Raw genomic sequence first — 13,316 nt, 5'->3', positions numbered from 1 at the left:
TATAAAGTGTGGATGATCCGTCAGTAAAGATACAGGTATAGTATATCTAGGTAGAAATAGAACTAATTTTGAATAAGCACGATCTGTGAGCTCCCATTTCTCCTGTAGCTGCACGCGGGTCGTCAGTGCCTGTCTCCGAAGTACGGACGCGTTGTCGGGCATCTTTCACCTTTGATTATCAAGCCGTTCTTCCCCTTTCCCTTTAGTTTTGTGAGCCTTCGCTAGCTCTCCTACTACTCGACCGATCTCCTCCGCTTTTTTAAGCATGGAGGCATGGAGCATGTGAGCGAGGAGAGGGAGCTTCCATTTCCAGCATCCACGCACCAGTCGCTGCTTCGGCCCCGGCTGCCGGTGGCGACGGCGATGTGAGTAACGTTGACCCAGCGCGCGGGCTCCGAGGAGGATCCTTCACCAAATCGCCACGGCTCGGGAGTCGCTGGTCATGGTCAAACAAGGCTTGGTTACTGGTTTTACCACTGCGTACCCGAAGGTCAAACAAGGCCAGATTCTTGCCACGTCGTTTTTTTGTCGGGCCCACAGGTCATTTTGCATGTGGAATTTGGCCTGCACAGCCTGCATAATGCCACGTTCGTTTGGCTGCCGGAAATGGAGGATTTACTACTGGGTTAGGCCCTGGGGCATGTACATCCCCACTGCGCGCTGTCGAGGTGCTAGCTGTTGCACCGACGGTTGTTACCGAGTTTTGGCATGCAAAAGCAAAGCCTTTTTTGTTCTTATATCGTCGGTTAGGCCGTCCGCGTTCGCTAACCACCAGTGGAGTGTGGAGTTCGAACTGATCTCGCTAGCTAGCTCCACCAAACATGTGCACTTTCTTTCTCCTCCTGTGTGATGAAGTGTGCCAAACAAATACGGTGACATGTGGGTGTGGTTAGGCCATTGACCCTTTTGACGAGTCAATCAAACACACACAAACGTGCTTCCCAATCATTTTTGGTCCGTGGTTTGGTCGCAACGGGACGATGATGGCAGTCTGCTGTCACGAGCTCACGAATGCCTTGCACGGCCGCCGAGTGGCCGACGTGTACGGAATCCAGCTGCGGATGGGCTTCGGCTTGCCCGTGTGAAGCCCAAGCCTAAAAGGCCCAGAGCATGCAAAAGGGCCCAAGTGAAAACCCCTCGGGCCTCGGCTAGTCTCGGGGGAGACGGACCTTCCACCGACAGCGCCGGCGGCCATGGCGGAGACGGCGGAGGCTGCTCAACCTCACGCCGGCGGTCGCCATCCTCCGGCGCCGTTGGAGACAGCGCCTACCTAACTTAGTCGGCTCTCCCCTTGGCGAGGGATCCGCGCCCCCCCCCCCCCCCCCCCCCCAACCCCACTTGCCGATATTACTGGAGTGCTGGTAGAGAGACCTCAATCTGATTTTTACAGCAAAAGGAAAAAAATATCCCATCCTAAGCTTTCAGTTGAAATTCCTTAGAGAAATTTCTGATGCTTGCAGATTGGATACCAGAAGAAATTGCTCTGAGCCTGGGGATTAGATCGAGGTAACTTCAGTTACCAGATTAGATTTTTAGTCGCTACAAGTTTGGCCTAGACATCTCATTTCAATATTTCGGAGTTATGGATGATACAAATTTTTGAAAGTGTAGCTTGTGACCTCGGTCAATAAATGTTTCTGTAGTACAAATGTGCGATGCATGGCATTGTGTTACTTGCATACAGTATACGACTGAAAAATTTCTCACGCCAACAAAACTGACATGTCTTCATCAGATTCAGTATAAAATAGGTCTTGCAATCTAGTGCTGGCGTACCGTTTCTTGACCCGCCCATGGTCTATGGATCAGGCATGGCTCAACCATCACTAGCATCACTTTGCTCTTTTGGATTTTCTCCGGTTACAACATCAATGGAACTTTCTGATGTATGGGTATTCTTAATGCTAGGAGCACATTTGGCATCTTTTGCACTTTATCCCCTATGTAGATAGATTGGTATTCATGGTGCATTCATAAAAAGAAGTCATGTAGAAAACATTAAAGTATGAGTACAAAGCAACATTGTGAATTTACTTCAGGGTCCAAACGAATTTGGATCATGGCTTCCGGAGCAGGGCATTAGTTGTGGGAAAATAGTGGAAACACCACATTCATATAACTAAAGCCTCATAATATTAAGAGTACAATAAATCTGACGTTTTCTACTTTAAAAAAGCAATAAAATCCGTTGCATGCGGTTCTTATTTGTAACTGTAATAAAATAAATTGTTGATCCCCATGGATTGTTCTACAGTCTGCATCCACATGTCCTGCTTTCCTTTTCCAACAGAATGCAAAGTATTTATTGATATCTCTTGAATGAAAGTACAGAAATTCCTTAAAGCTATCCTTTTGGTGACTCTGATGCAGACAAGATACTGAGCTACCCCTTTTAATCATCCTATAGAAATGCTCTCTTAAACCCTGTTTAGCCTAACAGAACAAGGCTTTTACTGCCTGGCACGTGTTAATACCAGCCTAACGGCTACTGCTGCTTCAAGGACAGCTTGCCGAAGCTGAACTACCAGAGTAAGTAAAATGTCTGCATTAGGATTCCCAAATGGGTTTCTCCAAAGCAGTTGAGTCAAGAGATGACTGATGGTAAGAGTAGATATGTTCCTGTGGCTTCTGCTGCTCATCAGAATAGCTCAATGCTGTCACATCTGCATTGTAAGTCTCAGAACTCATTTCCAAATTCCCACTGCCTCCTAAGCCCAGAAAGTCTTGTGTTAGTCCAGCATCTCCTACCCCTGAAATATTTTCCTGCCTGCTGTGCTGCATCTGACTTCCAGGAAATATGCCAGGGCTCTCCTTTTCTGATCTCATGGCAAATGGATGATTCATCAGTCCAATTAAAGGCACTGTAGTAGGTTTGTAACTACTCACCCATGGTGAGTTCATCAGAATGTTACTGCGACCACTCATGTAAGAGCCCTCATCTTCAGCTGTCTTGATGCCAACACTATTAGCTGCTGAATTCCCAAGGGAATCTCCTTGGCTTCCAGAAGATATGTCCATATGATCACGAGTAGTCACATTACTTGGGAAACTTTTTAGGAGCAATGGTGATATAGGATCCTGGCTGGTCTTTGCTCCCATCTCTGCAGCTTTCTGTAGCAGTGCAGTTGCAGACATGTATGGAGAATTCATGGACATATAAGGGTAGCTTGATGCACTTCCATCAAGTGGAAAGCCTGAATCCTTGGGTGATATCTGGTTGGAGAACAATGCTGTGTTCCTTGTAATGAGAGCGTAAGGGGACAAAGATCTCAGATGACTGTCTGAATTATGGTCATTGCTAGACATGTTTGCTATCACATCAGTTGGTGAAGCGGGGAAGGTAGGTACTCCATGTGAAAAGATATCCTGCTGGTGACCATGCAGGCTTCCCACCATTGTTGCAAGGCTGTGGTTAACCCTGGAGTTGTCTTCAGCCAGTGCATCACAAAAGGCTCGATGTGTGATGAAACTATCCTTTCTGCATAAACATACAATAGAAATTTGAAGGCGTGAATTTTCATATGTTGAATGTGAGATATAAATGCTCATATTGAAATGTGAGATATAAATGCTCATATATAATACACCCATCAGTGCTAAATGATGTCAAGTAATGCCAAAACTCAATATTTCATTGGCATTGCATTGCTTCAGTTGCTGACACAGTGACATCTATGGGAACTGGTAAGCTCATTTGTTTTTAATTAAATTGGAGTAGCCTCGTAGGCAACACATAAATAAGTATCCTTCCAGTTCTTGTACTTCACATGAACAGACTTTGAGTTTCCTTTGAGTATATTTTCCTTTTAAGCACATAAACCTTTGTTATCATGGCTAGCGCTGACACATATGCTTTACTCAGCACTCAAGGACCCATCCTTTGCCCATTTTTGTTTTGGTAGCTGCGGTTGTTAACTACTATATACCTTGAAATATTTAGCCTGTGTAACAGAATAATATGCATAAAGTCATAATCATGCATTTCTTTCATTGAGTCACACGTGCAGAAGTATGACAGTGTGATACAAGAACAGTTAACTTCATTGATCATTCTACAGCCAAGTGTAGCTCGTTTAACTACTGTCTATGGTGTTGTTGGTTGAAGAGTGACATACCTTGAGAAAATTGTTCCACAGTCACATCGGTATTCCTTGGTACCACATATCTTTGTGTGTGCCTTCCAGTCCGATTGAACAGCATACTTCTTTGAACACCTATCACACTTCCACTTCTTCTCCCCATGCTTCCTGGAGTAGTGCTTTTTTATGCCTGTGAGATCGCCCAAAGCTCGGCTGGCATCATGGTGAGGACAGGTGAGCTCAGGGCAGACATACACCTTCTTCTTAGCTTCTGTGCTGCTTCTCTGCTTCAGCTTCCATGGTAGGTTATGACCTCTCCTGTGGAGCTGGAGGTTCTGGTCTCTCTGAAAGCCCTTGAGGCAGACCTCACATATATATCTGTTTGTTGCAAGGAGTGTCTTAGGTGACAAAGCCACTACTTCCACATCAGGATCTGCCAGAGGAATATCATAAACCAATGTTAGGTTGTTACAGGTTGAAGTGCTCATTCAAGTTCTCTTTGTTTATCACTTCAGCTTCTAATCATGTCATACATTGAGACTTCTAATCATGTCATACATTTAGACCTATCAAACAGTCCATGTTTCTTTGCTACTTCGGTTGTCAGTGAATCACAGTGCCATAAAGTGCAAGATTTGGTTTACTATGATACTATATCTAAGAATCCTTTGGTTCCATCTATATATCTCAATTCTTGGTGGGAATGAGTGTGAACAAAGTTAAACAATCTATTGCGGGGATAGGTATATAGCTGATACTAATGGCCAAACAAAAAAAAAACTGTTGAAAACTATAATCTAAGGTGAAAACACTATATCATGTGTGTCTTAGTAAAAAGTGGAAACAACATTGCATAATAACATTTTTCTTGCATACCTGGATTCTCAGGTGAAGGATAAGGTAAGATTGTTACATATAGTTTCTACTGCACTTCAGAAATTTGGATCACTCTTCATCTATCTCCTTTGTTTAGTTTCTCATAAAATCGTAAGTAAGAACCAAGATCATTCTTTTAAACATAGCATTCATGAGTTTCTTATATTGCACTTGCACGTGTGTTCATGCAGTCATGCAATCTTGATTGGAAAAAAAATTAGGCATGTATTCATTGTTTATGGCATGATGACTAACATTAGTTGAAAAGTGATGTTATTAAATGCTTTAAGAAACCAAGTGTGCTAGTTGAAAAATTGAAGCACCATACCTAGATTTCCTGGATGACCTCGTCTCTTTTTCACTGCAGGCATGACAGTGTCACCTTTGCTTGACCCAGCCGCACAAGCTTCTAGCTTCGCCTGCTGCTGGAAGTTGTTCAGGGATTCTTCTTCCGACGTGTGTGACATTGCTTGGAAGTCCAGATACTGGTTGCAGAGGGTGCCAGCAAGGTGAAGGGGGATGGTGATTTATGCACAACGGAACCAAGGGGTTGCAATTAGACAATAGGGAAATGGTTGATTTAACTTTCAGTCAGCATCATGACTGCAATGCTGACGCTATTATTATAACCCATGGAATGCGAATCTGATTGCCTCATCAGCACGAATGTTCCGCTTATTGTTTCTAAAGAATTTGTCAGTATCCTGAAGTTTGCTAAGCAAAGCTCCACGGAAAAAGAGTAGTCTTGAGCTATGTTCTACTGTATGCTCATTTCATTGCACTCTGGTTACTGTTATGCCTGGTGTGCCACTCTTTTGATAGAAAACCCATCTGGAGGACCAGAAAGATAACCCATCTGGAGGACCAGAAAGATCTATAAAACTGTGGACTGCAGATGGTAATTTTTGCTGCTGATCTTTTACAGTTTAGAAAGCTGTATGCCTTGCAATTATCGACAGGAGAGGCCCTAATGTATGTCATGTTTCACCCTGGGGATTAAACTAGCTTGTCAGCGTCAAGATGGATTGTTTGGGTGGTAAATTGATAACGTTGTTTTCTTGAGATGATGTCGCAATCAGATGGAGGAATAAAATTGAGGCGATCTGTGTGAAGAGCAGGCAGGGGACGGTTTCGTCGGTACAAGGGAGGATGCCAACTGTGAGATCCGGCAGAAGAGACAAACGTTGGCCGCAGTTTTTATATCCGGCTTGCCGTGGTATCAACCTCCTCTCTTTGGTGCAACTGTGAGATCTGCCCTTGTTTTAGTATTTGGAGTTTTCTGAGCTGCATGAAGCCTGGAGGTTTGAAGAGTTCTACGTCATGTCTTCCAATTCAGAAGCTGTGTTACCAGAAGAGGCTGAAATGTATGTCAAATGAACCGTTCACCGATTTGGCGTCTTGCTACCATGGTGAATAGCAGGGTTCAAAAGTTCTACACATGACTTTAATTTGTCGGTTATTTGGTGATATTGTCAGGATTGGCCTTATGACCTCTGTTAACCTCGCCTCTTGGATGTTATCAGGTATTTTTCGAGTTCTTGTGAAGCCCAAAAGTATGGGGCTTCTGTGCTCATAACTGGTAGCGAAACCATGAGGGAAACATCATTTGCTGCAACTCGATTCAATCGAGCGGCGTCCACTTCGCCATTGAGCATTGCCTGATACCCTGATACCCTTTGGAACTGTACATAACAAATCATTAGAAGCATGCTGGGTCTGGTCATTACTCACTCCGGAGTCTGGAGCAAGCTGTGCCTGTGTTTCATCTTCTCTCCAGGAGCCATGCACTGTTTACTGATAATGAAGGGAGGGCCTGGCTCGTTCGGTGACACCGAATACAGAACAAACAAAGCGCCAAAGCCGTTATCCGGACTGCCCTATGCTGGCGTCCTGGTTCAGCAGCTTATGGATTTACAGTTTCAGAGCTGAGGCCTGCATCTTTCTGAATATCAGCAGACAAGGGAAAGGACAAAGGAGCAGAGAAATTTACAGTTTCTGCAAGACAGCAACTGAAAAGGACGGCATGAATGGAGTACAATTTACAAGGAATGTTTTGTTTCTGCTGTTCTGCAGCGACTTCTGACTGTTTCCCCTGCACTTTCTCGCAGTGGCTATTCAGGCTATTGCGATATGTGAGCACTGAATGGCCGGCTGGTGAATGGTAGATGGAATGGAATGAAGCTTGGCAATTTGCAACAGAGATAACTATTACTAGTCACTACCCATCCAAATACATTGTGCACAACAGATTAATGAACAGTCACTCCAACTGCTAGAACTAAGGAGGAGCTAGAGCTAGCACAGGAAAACAAGCCCTAGGAATCAAGAAGGGATCGGGTCATATCTCGTAGGTGATGCCGACCCTGAGCAGCTGGTCCTTGGGGATGGACAGTGCCTTGTGGCTCTCCCGGAGGTTCTTCCGGAGGACCCCGTACACGTTGTTCACCACCACCCTCTTCACCACCGACGACCCCGCCGCCGCCGTCACCGTCGCCTCGCCCATCAGGTACACCACCCCGCGCGCCGCCTCCCCGTCGATGAACCGCTGCTCCTCCTCCATCGCCGCCGCCACCGTCCGGTCGCCGCCGGCGAATGCGGCCTCCTCCTGGACGAACACCTTGAGGCGTTCGAGGAGGAGCGTGGCGAACTCCCCGTGCCCCTCCATCGGGTCCGTGTACCCGTACCTCGCCACGCAGCGGAACACGCGGTGGCCCATGGGTCCGACGCGGCGGAAGATGAAGCGCTCCGGCGCCGCCACGCGCGGGATCGGGAGGTGCTTGATGGAGACGAACACGAAGACGGCGTGCACGGAGGGGATCTTGTCCACCAGCCGGTGGAACACGGGCGGGATCCCCTGCACGAGCTCCGAGTAGAGCAGGCCCACGCCGGGCACCCGCCGCACGTCGTGCCGCGCCAGCACGGCGGCCAGCTCCGCCGCCGGCACCGCACGCTCCAGCTCGTGCCAGTAGCGCAGGACGTGGACGTAGTGCCACGCCGCCATGAGCCCCATGAGAACCAGCGAGAAGCAGAAGGGCAGGTACCCTCCCTCGGCGAACTTGGACAGGATCGACGACAGATACAAGAACTCGGTGAAGCCGAAGACGGCGTAGAACGCGGCCACCAGCGCCGGCGGCGTCTGCCACGCCAGCAGCATCACCACCGCCATCAGGTGCGTGGTGATGGAGAAAACCGTCACCACGCAGATGCCGTACGCGTTCCCGATGTTGGTCGTCGTCTGGAACGCCAGCGTGACGGCCACGCTGGCCGCGCCGATCAGGAAGTTCACCTCCGGGAGGTACACCTGGCCCTCGTACTTGCTGGAGGTGTGCACCACCTCCACCGGCGGGAAGCAACCCAGCGACAGGGCCTTGGACAGGATCGCGAAGGCGCCGGACAGCATGGCCTGGCTCGCGATGATGGCCGCCATGATCGCCACCACGAACACCAGCCAGAACATGGGCGCTGCATTGTTTTAGCTCACGTCTTCAGCTTTGACATACATTTATTTGCATATATGTATAATTTCTTACTACTACTAGAACACATGAACAAGCCAAACAAGCCATTGATCGATCATTCGGCTGTACCCGGGATGGACTTGAAGAAGGTGTCAGCGACGTTTTCGGGGAATCTGCGCAGATAGGCCGCCTGACCCATGTAGCATAGTGAGACGGAGGGGAAGAGGATACAGGTGAAGCTGATCTGCAAGAGCGAACGAATAATTTGGTAAGGAGTAGCTACTATAACAGCTAACAAGATGTTCCGGTTCCGACAACTGCAGAGGGAAACACTAAATCAAATTAGGCTATGGCTGTTGGCACCTGAATGGCCCTGATGTTGAAATGGCCAAGGTCCGCAAACATGGCCTCGGCGCCTGTTTCCACGAATGGACATCGAATTTGATAGATCAAGCACGGGGTTTTGCATCATCAAATGTTCGAAACAGACAGTAGGTCTATTTGAAGACATACCTGTGATGCAGAGGATGACGCCCCCAAGCGAGACCCAGGCCTCCTTGCCGTTCCTGCTGAAGTACTGAAGGATGTACATGGGGTTGAAGGCCCGGAGGACGGTGACGTCGTGCACGGCGAGGTTGTACATCCCGGTGCTGGCGATGAGGAGGAACCACACCGAGATGATGGGGGCGAAGGAGTAGCCGACTTTGTCGGTGCCGAAGCGTTGCACAAAGAAGAGCACGAACAGGATGGCCACCGAGATCCACACCACTTCCACTGTAGCAAAAACGGCATCGGAAACCGGTTCTAAAGCTAGCCATCAACCATGCCATAAGCAGGCTCACGAGTCAGTAACTGGTATGTGAAAGATGCAGCATACATTGAGTCAAGTTGGGCGCTTTCTCCCTGATCCCATTCACTGCCGACAGCACTGCAAGAACAGAATCCATCAGGAACACAAATCGATCGACGTGCTCCGATTGGCACAAATAATTATTGCCATCTCGCTCCGTACCAGAGATCGCTGGCGTCAAGGTCCCGTCGCCCATGACCATGGAGGTGCCGAGGATGGTGATGGTGAAGAGGCCGATCTTGGCGGCTTTGCTGGACTCGAGCTTCTCCTTGAGCCACTGCGCCCTCCGCAGCCGCGAGCTGGGCGCCTCGACGCCGTAGTTGGACACCGTGGCGTCCTCGGTCTGCTGGTCCGGGATCATCCTGATCTTGGCGTACCGCGAGATCAGCGAGTACAGCGCAAACGTCCCGCCTGTTTCATTCATTCATATGGACCATAACCATGCCGTGTCAATCACACGCAGTGCATTGCTCCGGTTGAACAAGAGTAGTGATCGATGTCAGTAACGGAGGACGACAGCTAGGTAGGTAGCTCACCGTCGCCGTTGTCGTTGGCGTGGAGGACGACGAAGACGTACTTGAGCATGGGGATGAGGATGAGGGTGTAGAGGATGAGCGAGAGCACGCCGAGGAGGTCGTCGGGGTGGCGGATGCCGTCCGGGAAGGTGCTCGAGTACACGTACAGCGGCGACGTCCCGATGTCGCCGTACACGACGCCGACGCTCTGGAACGCCAGCATCAGCGTCCGCGCCCAGCTGCCCTGCACGACGGCGCGCCATCCCAATCCGTGTTACCGATGATGTCTATCTGTGAACAATTTAAGTAGCGCACGACGGGAAGTGAGCTAAATTAAACGTGTGATCCTGACCCCGGAGCCGTGGCACTTGTCGCCGGAGACCTTCTCGGCGTCGCCGTAGAGCGAGTCATGGCGCTTGAGCCTCTCGGCTGCCGCCGCGGGGCTCTCGGCGGCGGCTTCGGCTGCTGACATCTCTTCGTTCCTCGCTGGTGAGTGATCTCGGGGTTTATGGTCGATCTACGGAACCTCTATAGGCTTCAGATCCCGGTGCTCGGCCTGTTACAAATATTCTTGTGAGAAGCCGAAACTCAAATTCTCAAAATATTCCGAAAAGAAAACTATGCAGATCAGGCACTCTTCTTCTGTCAACAGCTAGCCAGGAGGATGATCTCGGCACGGAGAAATGTGAAACGATGGGCTCCGTTTGGTTCAGAAGTTCAATACAAATAAACAGAAAATGCAATGGATGAACAATGTTTCTACTATATATTTGACTAGACGAGAAACAGATAAATTATTAATAGCGAATAAAGCTGTGAGATGAGATCCCGGGGAGGAGAAGGCCGGGGACGACGGCGGAGGAGATACCCGGGATCCGGATGGATGAGGGTCTGGAGAGACGCTTATATCTGCCCCGCCGCGCTCAAGGATAGCAAATCCCTTCGCCTGCTGCCCTGTCGCCATCTTATACGCACGGCATTCACAGGGGCAGCAGCTGCCATCGTATCTCCCCGCTGGGAGAACAGCCTCTCCGGTGCCAAATCTGGAGAGATCGATCTCTGATCTCTCTGGCCCGGCGCCGCCTTGCGAGGTTGCGAGCGAAGACGATGAACGGAACTGGCTGGAGGTGGCCTGCCTCTCTGTCGTCTCTCCCTCTAAACCTCCCATTGGTGCTACGTGGTTTATGCGGTTAGTTATTACGTTTCACCTGTCAGCGACGTCGCAGGATTAAGATCTTTCGCTGGCCATGTTTGGCTTGGTCGTCCAGCATGCATGCGTCGTCATCAGCTGTTGCCTGTTGGTTGGTTGTTGTTGCAGTGGTGGCCGCTTCTTTCTGTTCTGGACGAGATGAAACGGAATGATGCCGTGTCTTCAGTCAGCAGGAAAGAAGACAGCGGTGGGGGCGGGAAACAAGTGACGGAGCTGATCTCACGATCGAGATCAAGCTCTCCACGGAATGAACCAGAGAGAGATTGTGCGGCCCTGGGCTGCATATATACTTCGTTCTCTTTGGAACATGTGTGTATTTTACTAGTAGAATTTAAGATTCAAATAGAAGCGTATATCGGTCGTCAATTGTTATTAATATCTCTTAACTAGTCAATAGGTAAAAAATATATTCTGTAAAAGAACAACCCTCCAAATAGTAATGCTTAGTTATCAAACAAACACGATATTTCTATTTGATAGAGATGAATATTTTTTTTATATCTGAAAATGTCAGTTTTTGGTCTACAGATAAATAAAGTTATTTTGGTCAAATTATGCCGGATCTTGAAGTAAATGACAGGAAGGGAGCAGCAAATCCTTAGACTTTCGGTACATATGTCATGTATGGTAAGGCAAGTATATTATTAGTGCTGTATTATAGATAATCTCATGCATTATTGCCACATAACTTGACAGCCAAATTATTAAAAACTCCTATGGTTGTTTTTTAAGTTGTCTCATAAAACCCCTCCCTCCCCAAGTCTCTCACTCAGGTAGGAGAAACAAAAATAGCAAATTGCATGACGGGGTAAGTTGAACAAAAGAAGTAAATTGAACCAAAACATAGTTTAGAGGGTTTGAACTTTCGAAGGGAGTAATTTGGATTTTTTCCAATAAATTAACCACTACGGCGTCACTAGATCTTGCTTTCATGCATGAGTCTCCCAAAATATCATCTACCAAGAGGTAGTGCAAATATGTGCTGCTGCTGCTGCTGCCAATCACACATGCATACATGATACATGTACAGCGAGAAGTGGTGCAATTAAACTGAAAACTATGTGTGCGCGTTCATGGAAGCAAACTGAGAGGCAATCAGACAAAATGGACGGAGAAAAAAATGATTAGTGACGCATCACCTGCGAGAAAGTGACTGAAGAAGGCGGCGCCGGCGCAGGTCTACGAGCTCCGGCGATCGGACTTCTCCGGCCGTCGCTACGCAAAGGCACAGCCACCAGTTCGAAGCAGATATATGCAGTCAGGTTCTAGCGAGAGAGCAAGAGAGAGATGCTGTCGTGGCTATGTCGCCTAAAGAACGAAGCCACATTAGTCAGGTTCGCTTTGGAAGATGGTTTTGAATACGTAGATATAGAGGCAGATATTGCACGGTGTAATGAACATGGTCCTATTAGACCTGTTTTAGTGATTAAGTAACAATATAGTCATTGGGATTAATGGTTTGTCAAGGATGTACCTTGTAGGTTTTCTAGATCCTAAAATATGCAAACCAAACCATGGTAAGGTCTGAATCATAGTATTCAAGTGATCCAAATGGTGGTATTTTCCATATCCAAATGGTGGTATTCAAGTGACCAAGCCATGGTATCGGGATTATTTTATGGTATTCTAGAGCATCCAAGACGGTATTTTTGGTGCTCAAGTGGCGGTATTCAATTCAAAAAAATCAGTACCACCGGATGTTCCGATGGTCCACCGGAGCAACCATCGGACTAACCATCAGAGCAATTAGTATAACGGGGAAATCAACTTGAGTTCCAAGAAGCACCAGATGATCCGACGGTGGGTTTTTTAGTAGCGTCGGAGCAGTTTTCAAAGAAGGCAGAAAAAGACCTATAGCACCGGATGTTCCGATGCCTTATGGAGATGACCGCCGAACGAAGCATATTTACTTTGCGAAGTTACAGAGAGGTTTTGACCAGAAGCTCTTCAGCACCAGATGTTCCGATGGCGCATCGGAATGAAGTGTTGGATGAAGCATCGGAGTAAATCTGTTAGGGGTCCAACGGCTACCTGCATCAGTAGGGGGACACCGGATGTTCCGATGCCTGCCTAAAGTGACCATAGGAACATCCGATGGTATACTTTAACTAGCCGTTGGAGCAATGACTCCCCCTCCACTTGCTCATTTGGAGTTGTTGGAGTGACCAGGAGTGCATTCAAGACCAAGACTCATCAAGAACACATCTCCATGCCACAAAAAGTGCAAAAGTGATTGATCCAAGGTTTAGCACATGCTTAGAGAGTCATTAGTGCTAAGATAGGCCTACAGAGAGAGTGCAAGGTATTGCTACTTTGTGATTGGTTCAA

General features: G+C 47.9%; 1 protein-coding gene and 1 long non-coding RNA gene across 2 annotated transcripts; one reads left to right on the top strand and one right to left on the bottom strand.

The window, feature by feature from the left end:
• The first annotated feature begins 1,141 nt into the window (after positions 1-1,141).
• Positions 1,142-5,708, top strand: LOC106804543. Its single transcript, XR_001393337.2, has 3 exons — positions 1,142-1,361; positions 1,461-1,506; positions 5,323-5,708. It is a non-coding gene; the product is annotated as an uncharacterized LOC106804543 (long non-coding RNA).
• Positions 5,709-5,758: 50 nt separating this feature from the next.
• On the bottom strand, positions 5,759-10,531 carry LOC101753571 (potassium transporter 19). Its single transcript, XM_022823986.1, is given in 8 exon segments — positions 5,759-8,417; positions 8,510-8,657; positions 8,777-8,829; positions 8,927-9,187; positions 9,291-9,341; positions 9,426-9,674; positions 9,800-10,022; positions 10,131-10,531. Coding segments are annotated over 8 exon segments (2,229 nt in total). The 5' UTR covers positions 10,251-10,531; the 3' UTR covers positions 5,759-7,293.
• Between the last annotated feature and the right edge of the window lie 2,785 nt (positions 10,532-13,316).

This window comes from Setaria italica, chromosome I (assembly GCF_000263155.2).
Source record: "Setaria italica strain Yugu1 chromosome I, Setaria_italica_v2.0, whole genome shotgun sequence".
Taxonomy (NCBI): Eukaryota; Viridiplantae; Streptophyta; class Magnoliopsida; order Poales; family Poaceae; genus Setaria; species Setaria italica.
This window is presented reverse-complemented; position numbering and strand designations above follow the sequence as displayed.